A 13,408-nucleotide genomic window follows, 5' to 3' on the forward strand; every position below is an offset into this window, starting at 1 on the left:
CCGAGGCCGCGCCGCGAGTGGGGCGTTTGAAAATGGGGGCGGGACCGAAGAAGCGCGGCGGTTGAATCTCATCGTCTCTTGAAAGAGCGAGTGAGCTGTGGGGTGTCTAGCTCTCCGTCATGGAGGCGCTCTGTTCGCCACAACTGGAGGCGCTCAGGTATAGCGAGTTGCAGTGCCTGGCCAAGTCGGCGGGGTTGAAGGCTAATCTCAAGGTAAGTCCTAGGCTGGCCAGGCGGGCGGGGAAGCAAAAGCGCTTGAAGGAGGTGCGTAGAAAGCTGCGAGCCGGGCCGGCGGGCGCCCGACCAGCTGTTTTGAGCAAGGGGCGTCTCGATACCTCTGTTGTAGGCTAGGCATGGCGAGGTTCCCTTCTCGAACTAAACCTTGGGAACGCACATAACGCGAGTCGTGGATCCCGCCGTTGTAGTTGGTGGACTGTGATTTTGTGACTTCGGTATGACCGCTTGGACTTTATTACGTTAGTAGTCTGTTCACTAAAGCATGGCTAAACATGTGTGATTTTCCACTGATTTCATATAATCTCTGATTCTTTCCCTGCCTTTGTCGTCGTAATAGTTGATGGAAAGCTGGTTGAGGTGGTAGCTAGGATTTCACTTGTCCGGTTAAAATGTGTAGCTATCTCCCCCAGCCGGTATGGTTTGCTTTTTCAAAGATAGATCTGCGATCCCTGCCGCCTTTTGCAGAAGGACATGGATGCCGCTGGAGTTAGATATACTGTACTGTGCCTTTAGCTAGGTGAGACTGAAGAACTAGAATTGCTGGAGCTGTGATCAGAAGATACGCTGGAAGCTCAGCGAGGAAGCACCTAAAGATATGCTGAAGGGCAAGGTGCCCATCCTTGAGGCAGTTGAAGTGGGGACAAATATATCACAAGCATATTAAAAGTTCTTAAAGGTTTTTACACCTGAACTGCAGTAATTTCATTTATAATGGTCATTTTTGAATCTTGCTCTCAAATTAAATTATTTTCTTGTAGGCAGCCAAACTGTTAAATGTATTAAAGCAGCACTTCCGTGAAGAAAATAAAAATATGGTAAGTGCATGACATTTTGACAATTTCATTAAATCTCTCTCCTCTAGCAATGGTAACTTAAAATAGAGTAACTCTGTTCCTTCCATGTAATGAAGAGCCTCAAATACATTATTTAGCTGCCTGTCTATGCGTCTGGTAGGAGTGTACTCATATCTATGTTTATCTGATTTTCTTTAGCATAAGAGTTTTTGGGGCATAAACTAGTACGAACAAATAGCTTACTGGTTGTTGCTAGCTGAACAACTGAATAGCTTTATGGTTTGTCACTGAAACAAATAATGTGAAGGTGATGATAAAATGGCTCCGTTTCTTTTGTGCAGGACAACAAAAGGACATCCCCATCTACAGATACTGAGGAACAGAATGGCAGTCAAATTTCCATAAATCCATCCACAATCACCAAAAGGCGTAGAAAACAGAAAGATGATAATGCACAGGGAAATATGCAAGAAGAAAATCTTAATGAAGAGAAAACAGAACTGGATTCAGAGAAAGAGGTGATAACTTTTTATATGAAACCTTTGTAAGATATGCATGTTCTCTGTTTATAAGTTTGGTTGGTTTTCTGTGAATAACAAGAGCTGACAGAAGGGTATAAAAATAGAAATATAACGTGTCTCATAATAAACAGTTTGTGAACGCAATAAGTGCAGTATACTTGTTTAATGGGGCAGAAATTTTGCAGTTCGTATAAATTACACAATGCTACATAATTTATTTTGCAACATTTATTCTGTTAATTATCAGGAAATGGAAGTTCCTATGTATGTTTCTGAAACTCTTGTCTACCTTACTGTCCCTTTTTTGTCCGTAAGTTTATATATTATTATGTAGAGCTACCATACTAATAGGGGTAGGACGTTTACTGAATGTGATAGAAATTGTTTATGAATAAATTTATATAGATGCATGTGAGAAACTTGAGGTGAAATCCCATTATACGCTTCCATTAATTCCTCTGTTTATGTGCGATGGATTTGAGAGCACAAACAAAACACGCTTAGATTTTAGATTGTAATCCAGTATACTCTTCCTGAGTATATGTGAGTATACAGGTAATCCTTGGGTTACAATGGCAATTGGGACTGGGATTGCTGTCACTAAGCAATGCGGTTATAAAGCACAACATCATGTGCCTGCATTGTTTAGTGATGGCAATCTCAGTTGTAACCCCAGGACCACGTGGGTCATTAAGCGGGAAGAGGGAGTCCCAGGCAAGGAGTGCAAGGTGAGGGAGGCCTTGGAGTGGGCTGTCACAGGCTGCGCATGGGCCAAGGGAGGCCTTGGGTGGGCTGTTGCAGACCACACACGGGCCAAGGGAAGGCCAGCATGGGTGGAGTGCTGCAGGTGGGAGAAAAAGTGGCAGGAGTGACTTATTGGAGAGATCTGTGACTTTCCCTGCCTGCTTCTCATTGACTTTGCTTGTGGGAAGTCAGCAGGGAAGGTTGTAAATGGTGATCATGGGACCATGGTTGGCTGAGATGTCATAATCTTGAGCTGGGAACCTGAGCGTTCGGATCACAATCATGGGACTGTGGGAATGCTGCGACAGCTGGAACTTCAAGAACTGGTCATACATCCATTTTTTCAGCATTGCTGTCATCCTGAACAGTCACTGAAAAAATGGGCGTAAGCTGAGGACTACCTGTATACTGGGTCAGAATATGACTCTCATTGAAGTCAATACATCCTGCATATCTATCTATCTATCTATCTATCTATCTATCTATCTATCTATCTATCTATCTATCTATCTATCTATCTATGCTGTGAATTTTATTATGTAAAAATGAAACATAGCTGCAATTGATAATATTTCTGCTTTCTATGTTTTCTATTTATGTTCAATTTAAAGGAATATTCAAAATATGAAAATTCAAGTAAACCCTCAGTTGAACAGACTGCAATTTTAAAAACTTCAGATGGAAACAGTAAAATCTGTCCTGTACACTATGCTTCTGCATGTGTATAAGATCCCTTTCACCATTTTATGCATGTGTAAAATCCTATTTGGATGGACATTAAAGGATTTACCTTTATATAAATTAAGCATATATAGTGGAAGGGAGAGATAATTTGACCTACATGTTTGTATTGCAGGTCCCGATATTACTAAAAAATTGTGAAGGAAACCCAGATGCAGGATTTGGAAAGATACTGAGGATAAACCAAAATGATGAATCACAAAACAGTGGAACAGCAGGAAACTTAGAAGATTTTATCACTCCAAGTCAACAAAAAGAAAAAAATTCTACTAGGCAAAAAGGAGTTGAAAGTAATTTGCATTTATAAGCGGAATACTTGATTTGCTTTGCAGTTTAGGACAGGTGTGGGTAACTTGTTTGGTGTGTTTGTCACTAGCTTTTGTTTGTAAAACCACATAGGATTCCCAGGAACTGAACACAGTTTGGAGGTGGCAATATTTGAGAGCAATAGTGTTCAGTGTTGCCCTGTCTAACAATCTAACCATAAACCTAATGTGATGGAAGCTCGGATGCTATAAATGTGCAGTATTTTCTGATGTATCTTAGCTGCTCTGACCAGATAGCCTACATTTCAAGTAGGATAGTACCTACTACAGGTAGTCCTCGCTTAATCATTCGTTCAGCAACTGATTGAAGTTATAACCAGTCCTTGAAGTTATGGCCATTGCAGCACCCAGACGGTCACATGATCAAAATTTTGGTGCTTGGCAGCCCGCCCACATTTATGACTGCAGGGTGCATTTCAACTCTCCCCACTCACTTATCTCCCCCCATCTCTGCCCTTTTGGCTGTCCAGTCCACTACTGCTGTCTGCCCTTGCCACCCACCACTGCCCCCAGGTGACTTTTGCTGTCTTCTTCCTCCTGCTGCTGACAAGTCACACCTGGCTGAGGCAGCTGCTGGCCATTTGCGAGGCTGGAGAATTGTGAGGTCCTCAGTTAATGACCACAACCAGAACTACTAGAAGTGCTGTTGCTAAGCGGTGCAATCAGGTGATGTTTTGCTTAATGACCGCTTTGCTTAATGACAGAAATTCCAGCCCCAATTAGGATTGTTAAGCGAGGACTACCTGTATAATAACAAACTCCTCAGAAAAGGAATGCGGTCTTGTATTTTATACCTTTTCCTTAGCAGCTTGAGTGAAATAAGAATATCACCATTACATAACCCATTTTAACATAAGTATTGCTGAATTTACATATGAACTATAATGCTTGATGGAAACTTGCAGAACAAATTTGACCAGCTTAGAACCTTGAGAACTTTATGAATCTTTGAAATTATGATTGTTTCATAGAAACGCATCTAATCTGTTTACATCAGGTAAAACTTTTCTGGATTCTCTTTCTGGAAAGAAAACTACTTACACAGGAAGCAGGTCTGCCACTCCAGGTAAGTTAAAGGTTAAAGATTAAGCATAATAACAGTATGCACAGAATGTTTACTTGTTTATAAATTAAAACTTTTGAAAATATATTTAGTCAGTCCTTACTATGTTCAGCTGATGGCTCTTTCTGAAGGATAACATACTGACTTGAATTACTCAAATACAAGAGATTTTTCTGTTTGAAAGGAAATCTTTCATCATATCTCTGATATAGTATTTGGTAATTATATTTATAGTCTGTTTTAATGCCCAAACCCTTTTTCATTAATTGATACCAAATTATCTGACTTTTTTGTGCATCCTTTATGTGTTTTCTTAATCTAGGAATGGATATTGGGTAGATTCCACGCAGCTCCCCAGCACCCTGAACTTGTGCTACTGAAATTTGACCAAATGGTTGATTCTGGCATGCTGTTTTTGCCCCTCCTCCACATTAAGGTTGGAAATGGAAGCAGAAACCTCAGGGTGGCAAAACAACCCTGTTTCACAACACTGAATTTTGTTAAATTTTACTTACACGGTTTTGGGTTATTTTTGGAGGAAATTTAATATGGAAATGGGAGCAATTTGTCTCGTTGAAATTTCTTTCTTAGATCTGAAAAAAATCAAGAATAAAGAAAGTTGACCCCACTCCTCCCTTAAAATCACCTGTAGTTCTCCAAGTCAGGGGAGCAAGCTGTGGCATGTACCCCTGAAAAAGTTTCCCATCCAAAACTTCACATAGCTCTGTTTGGGTTTTAATTGACAGTATTGGAGGAAGACAATGGCAAATCACTCATCTATTGTGCCAAGAAAACTGCATAAATCTGTTTGTGTATTCATCAGCAGTGAGCTCAACTCAACAAAGTCTTTACTTTTTAACTGATTAATATATCTTCAGTATATCGGAAAATTGGGAAGGAAATTGGCATATGGAAAAATAGAAGTATGTTCGGAGGAATTAGGATGCTGATTTTAAATTTCTTTGTGAAAGCTTATTTTAAGATGACTGTTTCTTAAAACACTGTAATATGTTTTGATACCTTTAATTGTATTAATAGTTGTGAAACTTATATCGAGGATTGTTTTATGCAAGGATCAAAAGAAATGGAACAATGAAAAAATGGGAAAATATATTACTACATTGGAAACTTTTCAGTAGCAACCCCCCAAAAGTATTAAATCAATAGTTACTTTATTCTACAGGTCTTTTTAATCAGCATCCTATTTAAAAATGGATCCTTATCTGCATATTACAATCAACATATAAGTGCATGTGCATGTACATTGTCTATCCAGTGGAAACAGCAAAAAAGAAGAAAAACAGTATGCAGATGGGGTAAAAGGAAGAAAACTTCATAGCAAAGAGAAAAAATCAAAAAAGGAAAGAACACTGTATGTGCATCAGAGGAAGAGAAGAAATAACTGAACATGGAGGGAAAGAAAAGAAAATATGTACTGAATCTTGATAATATGCAGGCTGTACCAAAGTCAGGACCCAGAGACAGTTTATTATATAAATTACATTAAATGTTAGAATTGGTTGCCATTTTCTTCTAACTTCCTTACTCATTTGACACATGACCTTTGAATATTCCTAACTACAATAACATTTTCTATGAAAAAAAATTAATAAAACATAGGGGCCTATGGGGCCCAACTTTTGGTACACCCTGTATTTCTGTATAACTTCATTTAAATTTAAATGAGTAAGTAAGCTGAAATAAGCTTTATTCCAAATTAAATGTACTCCTTTGTTAAAAAAAAAAAATTAATTTGCCACATTGTATGTCTTCTATGGGTGGGCCCTAAGACATTCTTTGCTCTTGAATGTGTTACCTAAAAAAAAAGCTGACTTTTCTTGCTTTAATATGAGATAAATGTTTAGTCTTAATGTTAAGGAGCTGCATATTTGAATGAACTGGCAAGTTAAATGAATACAAGAAAAATATGGCTAATAAACGTTTCAATATTGTAGATTTTAAGAAACTTCATGAAGCTCAGTTCAAGAAAATGCTATCTATTGATGATTATATTGAAAGGAAAAATAAAATGATGCGTAATTTCAGCAGCTCAGTTAATGAGATCAAGGTAAGCGATCTTTCTCCTACCCCAATTATATGAAGAGTATCCTGAATGAAATTATGTCTCTCATTCAGTCTTATTTACAAGAAAAGGTTCATAGATGCTTATAAAAAAAGAATTTAGCCATTCTTCTTTTTGGAGATAGTCCCATCAATTTGTTCTATGAGCCTTTCAAAAAAAAAGTAAGAGACATGGTCATGATCTAGTTTCCCATTTCACTGAAGTAGGGCAGCAAAAAGATAGAAGGATTTTCCATTGAATGTTGGAAGTGTTCAAACCCTGGCCAGTTTAATAAGACTTCCATCTTGCAAAGGTTAAGTCCAATGATCTGTTTAAAGTATTGATTTGTTCATCACAGTTCTTTCAGACCTGCCTCTTGCCCCAACAATGACAATTCATATTTTTTGCCTAACTAGCAAATGTCAAGTGGTGCATCCTGCTCTATGTATATGACTAGATGGTAACAAAAGGTGAAAGCCCTGAAACCTTGAGTTGTGTTGGATAGGGGGACTTGCTATGGAAGTATAAAATCCCACCCCCCCACCCCCCAATAGGTGTAGGGAAAAGCTATTACTGTTCAAGATAACAGGTCAGACAGTTGGGCAGTTAGGAGAAAGGATGATGAAGAAGAAGGAATAGCAGCATTCCTATTTCAGTTCTCCAAACGTAGTTGGTCCAGAAATTAAGCACCTTACAGAACTGTGGCAAATACATTATTTAACATTTCAATTACTGATTCCACATAGAATCACTTTCAATGAGCTAGCTGAAGAATGGGGGATGGGAATTATGTACTGGTTATCTCACACAGTTTAGCTGACCCTCTTCTAGTTGTCAATCTGTTATAACTTCCCTGTTGTGGAGATCCTGTTATGAAAATGTCTGTGACAAAAATAATCCTAACCATACTGAAAGGCTTGCTCTGTATTTTCTTCGCTTCAGAGGTGAGTAGATGGAATGAGAGTTTTCAATCAAGGCACTAAAACTTGAAACTATCTTCTGGGTGAAAGATATCTGTCATAACTCCGTCTGATTTTCAGAAGGAAGTGAAAACATGGATCTTTATATAAACTTTTTGATTAGAGTATTGATATGATAGGGCTTTTTAGTTGGAGCTATTAACTTTGGAAGCTATGTTATAGACTGACCATAAAGTAATTACCTTTTCTTAATTTCAAGTGGTTTAAGTTTGCAAGAACTTAGAAAACTTTATTTTGGCTCAAATTCTGGCTTAGGCCTATGCTACTCTTGTTGCTGTTTATGTACCACTTAAAGTTTCTGAAAATACAGGAACCTTCCTAATGACTACATTGTGCTCAGACTGACAATCACAAGAAACATATGGCTTATAGCAAATATTGTATAAGTCCTTGATTAGAGTCTCCATTATTCCTTGGAATGACAGAGGAGCTGGAGCAAAGAAGAAGAAAAGCAGTACTACTTTTTAACAAGTTGTGGTTCTGTTTGGCAATTAGTTCATCTCCATGTCTGGCAGTAGTCTTAAAAAGCAACCTGATATTTTATTATGAAGCACTGTTATGAGGGGGAAAAATCCTAGGTCTCTAATTGCAGATGCTGGCTAAGAAGAATAAGTCTCTGAAGACTTCTCAGAAGGAAAATCTAAATACTAATTCCAAGGTAAGGATAAATTTTCAGTTAAGAATTTCCTTTACAAAAATTATCTTTTTTGACCTCAAGCCTTTTCAGCTAAACTATCTGTTAAAATGTGGCAGTGTCCCTCGTCTTTGCAGGTACCTTCCAGTTCCAGAGGGCTTTTATTAAGTCCCCCTCCTCAAAGGCATAGGCTTTCTGCCACAGGGACTCCATTAAAACTGTGGCATTCAATACGCAATTCTCCTGGCACTGCAAATAAAAGTATTTTATCTCAAAAATCATCAGCCAGCCTTTCTACAACTAAAATGAATGTCAGGTAAGAATATATGTGGCAATAACCCTGATGAAATAAAAATAGTTTACATGTGGAAATGTGTGAATTATCAAATTTAATATTTTAGAATCCAAATTTGTATAATAATGTTTTAATAAACAAAAATACTTAAAATAGTTTGGATTTAGTAGCTAAATTTTTGTTGCATTTTCTCAGTGTAAAAATAATGTATGCATTTGAGAGAATGATTATATGTAGAATCCACAAAAAGTTTTAAGCACAGAGCATTCTGAGTTAATTCCTATTCCCTTTGGCAGGATATTCAAATACTTTAATATTTTACATATGCTCCTAGTTATTTGGATGAAAGGGATATAAAATTATGATGAACCACTAAATACTATAAATGTTTTTGTTAGATTCTCTGAATCCACAAAGGACAATGAAGACAAGCGTTCCCTTATCAAGACTCCATCTAGAAAATCTCCATTTCTGAAAATCTGCACCCCAGATAATCAGAAAAGCAGCGAATGTATAACTGGAAAGGACTCCAAAGGAAGAGCAATGAACTCTCAGTCAACAGGAACTCCAGCAAATTCTGGTAACTTTTCCAAAAACTGCACCAGTAATGACGTGCACTTCTTTTACATGTGATTGTTGTGGAGGTCATTGATACAGAATCTTTGGACTATTGTATTATATACAGTCAATATGAAGTTCCTTTCATTTCCAGTGTTTAATTTTACATTACACTAACTGGCACCTGGGGTAGAAAAAGGCAGTATTCTAGCATGAAACTTGAATAAATTTGGTCTAATATGTAGCTCCAATATAGCTTTATAAGTAGAGCTTTGTGGATTCTTAGGATGGATACTTTCACATAGAATCTGTACTACGATTCCTATTTTTTAAAAAGCTAATACTCTACAGCTGGTAGTACTACACCAGCCTTATCTGATCAGGTAGGGTCACAAATTATGATCACGTTACCGCAGGACGCTGCAACTGTCTGAGTGCGAGCTGGTTCCCAAGCACCCAGATTGCAATCATGTGATCACAGGGGTGATGGGATGATAAGAATTTTGAGGACCAGCTGTAACCACCACTCATTCAGTGCCGCTATAACTTCTAAGAGTTGCTGAACAAATGGTCATTAACTGAGGACTATCTGTACTACAATTGCTAATTTATTTCTTGGGCCTCTTTAGTTCAGTAAAGACCACTAAAATAATACTTTGCTTAATCTTCTGTTTCTGCTTTAGGAAAGTCCTGTATTAAAAATCTGAAAAAATACCCAAGTGTTTTTTCCCATTTTAAGCTGAAAATTTAAATGAGTTCTAAAATAAGTTTTATCTCTGTTGCTTACTGATTATCAATAGGTTGGTTTTCTCCTTATAGCTGTCACTCCCTTCAAGTTTATAAATCAGACTGTAGAACCCACAAGCACCAAGAAACCAGTATTTGATCTACAAGCAAGTCTGTCAAGACCACTTAATTATCAGCCACACAAAGGTAACCATAGTTTTTAAAAATAACTCAATGTAAAAGGAACATTAAAATATTAGCTGTTGCAAACAAACTGAGAATTTAGTCACATACTGCCTGTAATATGCCTTGATTTTTCCAAAGGTAACTTATAATATACATATTAAATTAATGTACATCATTAATATTAAATTAAATCCATCATACGTAATTTGGCATGTTATTTAATACAAACTAAGTTGAAGTGGGTTCTTCCTGGCCTTTTGAGTTTGTTCTTAGCCCACACAAGAGTAAAAGTCTCCAACTTTGAGTCTACTTTCACATCTGAAAGTAGAAGCAGCTAGGGCAAAATAACTACTGTAAGGTCCCACTTAGTCATAACAGATAAGTAATTTTATAGAGATATTGGAAGGAAATTGGCTTATACCACAAATACCAAGCATAGATATCTGCACTCATTAAGCACATATCCATTTCATAAAAGGAAATTTAAAATATGCAAAGTATAACCTATTATAACAAAAGGAAAAGAAGACCATATAGGAAAAACTGCAAGATATATATTGATATTTTTGGCTAGTCTATGACTAATAAAGTATCTTGTCTCTTGACTATATATTAACTTGCCTCACATAGGCAAAATCCCCTTGCCTCATAAAAGAAACATATGGAAAATATTTGCTATTTATGTTACTTGATGCAGCAGATGAGAACAGGAAAGAAACAGATAGTAAACTAACACATTTTCCTTACATCAATATAGGAAAACTGAAACCATGGATCAACCCTAGTGAGAATCACCAGAGGCTGTATTCTCACAAGAAATACTACAAAGAGCCACCACTTCAAACCAGGCAAGTATATAACACCAGTACTTAAAGTCCCTGTCAAGAGCTGTGATTATTCTGTCATCCTTTGCCCTCATAAAATGAACATTCAGGTAACATTGAAGCTTATACCTTTGTCTTTTGAGAATCCTACAGCTGTGATCAAATGCAGAGAATTAAAATTCTGTATATCCTTTAAAAGAAGTTTGATGGTCCTGTGCCAAAAATTAGATCACATAGAGAAAAAGCAAGGATTTCTCCCAAGTAGCCAATAAAATTACTGCATGAAGATAAAATTTCTTCTGAGGGCTGTATATAAGGTTCTGAAATAAAACAGAGTGACACCTGTCACTGGTATGCATGAAAGCCTCATCAAATTATCTTTGTCTAGTCAAAGGGTGATCCAGGCCCAGTATGTTTGCCATACACCTAAAATCTGAGGGAGTTTGTCTGAACTTCCATTCTGTTGTGAGACACTGAGGATTATGAGAGAATATACTTAGACTATCAATTAGTTTATGCCAAACATGGAATGTAGGTAGTGAGAAGTTGCCTACATTTTAAAAAATGTAATCTGATAAATATTTTTCATAAACACAGCAGCCAAATAATGGAGTTGACAGTTTAAATTAGAAATAACACTCCAAAACAGTTTAATTACTCATTCAGTCTTCTTTTAGGTTGGAGCTGAAATCTCTGTACCTTGTATATCTGCAGTGGGATGAAGTACTTAAAATACATCCCCTCTAATTAATTCAGAGGGGGAAAGAGTCATTTTTTATCCTTTTTTTTTTTTTTTACTTTTGCTTGCCAGTAGTAGTCAACTCAAAGATATATAATGAAACAGAACAAATAAAATTTGCTCACAAGCTGTACCACGGCAGTCCTAGTCCTATCACCTTTTGCCTCTTATACCCTTTAGTAGTATCTTTGGAGTCAGCACTTGTGTGTGCTAAAACCTTTGATTGCTTCTTTTGTCTTGTGCATGAGCTGAGTATGACATATTTTTGTAATTATTCCTTACTACCCCAGTGATCAGTTCAGATTGCTGCAGATTTCAGATCTTGCCGTTAACTTCTGACTACTTCTGATCCAGAAAGCTTACCTTACCAGCAATTCATTTTGCTTTTTCTTCAGCTTTCTAAGCAGATAGTTTCAGTTAACGGAAATGAGGGCCAGGAGAGGTAATCCTGGCAGTTATTCTCTTGTGGGAATAACAAACTGCTGGGTAAAATCTTCTGGTGCTTTGGGATGAGGTATCATCAGTGTGGTGATATGTATTGCCAAGCCAGGGTGGGAACAATGTGGAGGTCCTGATCCAGTATTTGGCAGCTGAGGGACTGGATGGAAATAAACTGACTGAAAATGAATCCCAGCATGGAGGTGCTGTTTGTTCAGCTACCCTCTGATTCTTGTTTGGATCCAGTTATTACTCTGGACAAAGCTGCACATCCCCAAGGAGGAGCTTTGTGACTTGGCCATCACACTACACTTATAGCTGCCATTGGATAGGCAGTTAGAAGCCATGGCCAAATGGGGGATGCTTTACTCCGCTTTGTAAGCCAATTGCAGTGCCACCTGGAATGTGGATGCCTTAGCAACAGTTACCTACGCCTTTATTTTCTATGATGGACTACTGCAGTGCATTTTGTATGGTGCTGCTTTTGGAAACAACTTTATCTTACTCAATTTATATACTGCCACAATTCAAATTTGACTCCCTGCAATTAACATGAATATACATAATATTTAAAATATGCATGGTAAAGAAAACAATGCTTTATGGCATATGGTCTATCCATGTGGAATACAAAGTTTGCCTGGTCTCCCTCCCTGTTGTTTTTTAGAAGGGTGGTCTAAATAGAATTGTTAGAGCATTATGTAGTTGATGTTGCTGATTATACACACCAAAGGTGTCGTGATCCTGCTGCAGGCACACACACACACAAGGGAGTCTATGGTCTGATACAGCAGCGGCTTGCCTGACAGCAGCACTCTAGAGTCTGGTCCGGCAGTGCAGGAGGCAGGAGCGCAACTTAGCCCGGGACAGGACACACGGCAGCAGGTTCCAGCAGAGACATGAGCAAGGCATGAGCGAGACACAAACGAGACACGAGCAATCACAAGTGAGGCATGAGGCAGGTACTAGATGGTTGTCCCCGAAGCCTCCCCTTCTACCGATCCTTATAACGGCAGCCAGTGTTCCTCATTTCGGAGGGCGAGGCTCCCTTCTCGTGAGGAGCCTCGCCAAACGCCTTTGCAACACTCTCTTTTCAGCGTGCCTTGTTCTCACATCAGGTGGTTCCACATTTTCTGCCTCATTATCTCCAGCTGTTGCTCGCTGTCCAACCCCACCTCTGATAACTGCTCCGCCTGCTGTTCGTCCGGTGCTGTCTCCGACTCTGACTCTGAATCAGACTCAGAGCGGACTATGACAAAAGGAGATGTATTGTTTTATTAATAGTTACCTAGGTTGTGGTTTTGTTTTATATATGTTTTTTATTGATGAATTTTTAACATGAAAATGGTGGTATTCGGATGTTGTAATAAATAAAGTACAGTTGCCTTGATTTACATAACATGCTAAGGACTGAATTAACACATTAGAATAAGCCAGTTTTTGCTTTGGTCTCTGAGAATTGCAAATCGATATACCGTATTTTTCCATCTATAAGATGCCCGCATGTACAAGACAACCCCCACTTTTCCAACCCAAAATTA

The 13,408-nt window shown here is 38.0% G+C and overlaps 2 protein-coding genes across 3 annotated transcripts in view; one reads left to right on the plus strand and one right to left on the minus strand.

Annotated features, from left to right (window-relative positions):
- Positions 1-13,408, plus strand: part of NUSAP1 (nucleolar and spindle associated protein 1) — a 15,092-nt gene continuing 1,684 nt past the window's right edge. The window contains exons 1-11 of one of the 2 annotated variants that reach the window (XM_025170167.2): positions 1-212; positions 995-1,051; positions 1,372-1,548; positions 3,152-3,326; positions 4,360-4,428; positions 6,381-6,493; positions 8,060-8,125; positions 8,239-8,417; positions 8,795-8,976; positions 9,755-9,887; positions 10,624-10,714. In XM_025170167.2, coding sequence (XP_025025935.1) covers positions 120-212; positions 995-1,051; positions 1,372-1,548; positions 3,152-3,326; positions 4,360-4,428; positions 6,381-6,493; positions 8,060-8,125; positions 8,239-8,417; positions 8,795-8,976; positions 9,755-9,840 — 1,197 coding nt within the window. In that variant the 5' untranslated portion in view covers positions 1-119 and the 3' untranslated portion in view covers positions 9,841-9,887; positions 10,624-10,714. Of the gene's footprint in view, positions 213-994; positions 1,052-1,371; positions 1,549-3,151; positions 3,327-4,359; positions 4,429-6,380; positions 6,494-8,059; positions 8,126-8,238; positions 8,418-8,794; positions 8,977-9,754; positions 9,888-10,623; positions 10,715-13,408 lie in introns of those variants that run through there. The other variant, XM_007433673.4, reaches the window with a different exon arrangement.
- Positions 10,708-13,408, minus strand: part of NDUFAF1 (NADH:ubiquinone oxidoreductase complex assembly factor 1) — a 25,870-nt gene continuing 23,169 nt past the window's right edge. The window contains exon 5 of the mRNA XM_088145481.1: positions 10,708-11,010. Coding sequence (XP_088001607.1) covers positions 10,915-11,010 — 96 coding nt within the window. The 3' untranslated portion in view covers positions 10,708-10,914. The remainder of the gene's footprint in view (positions 11,011-13,408) is intronic.

The sequence above is a fragment of the Python bivittatus genome, unplaced genomic scaffold, assembly GCF_059951505.1.
Source record: "Python bivittatus isolate LINGU-HERP-01145 unplaced genomic scaffold, Pbiv_v1 ctg000480_np1212, whole genome shotgun sequence".
Classification (NCBI taxonomy): Eukaryota; Metazoa; Chordata; class Lepidosauria; order Squamata; family Pythonidae; genus Python; species Python bivittatus.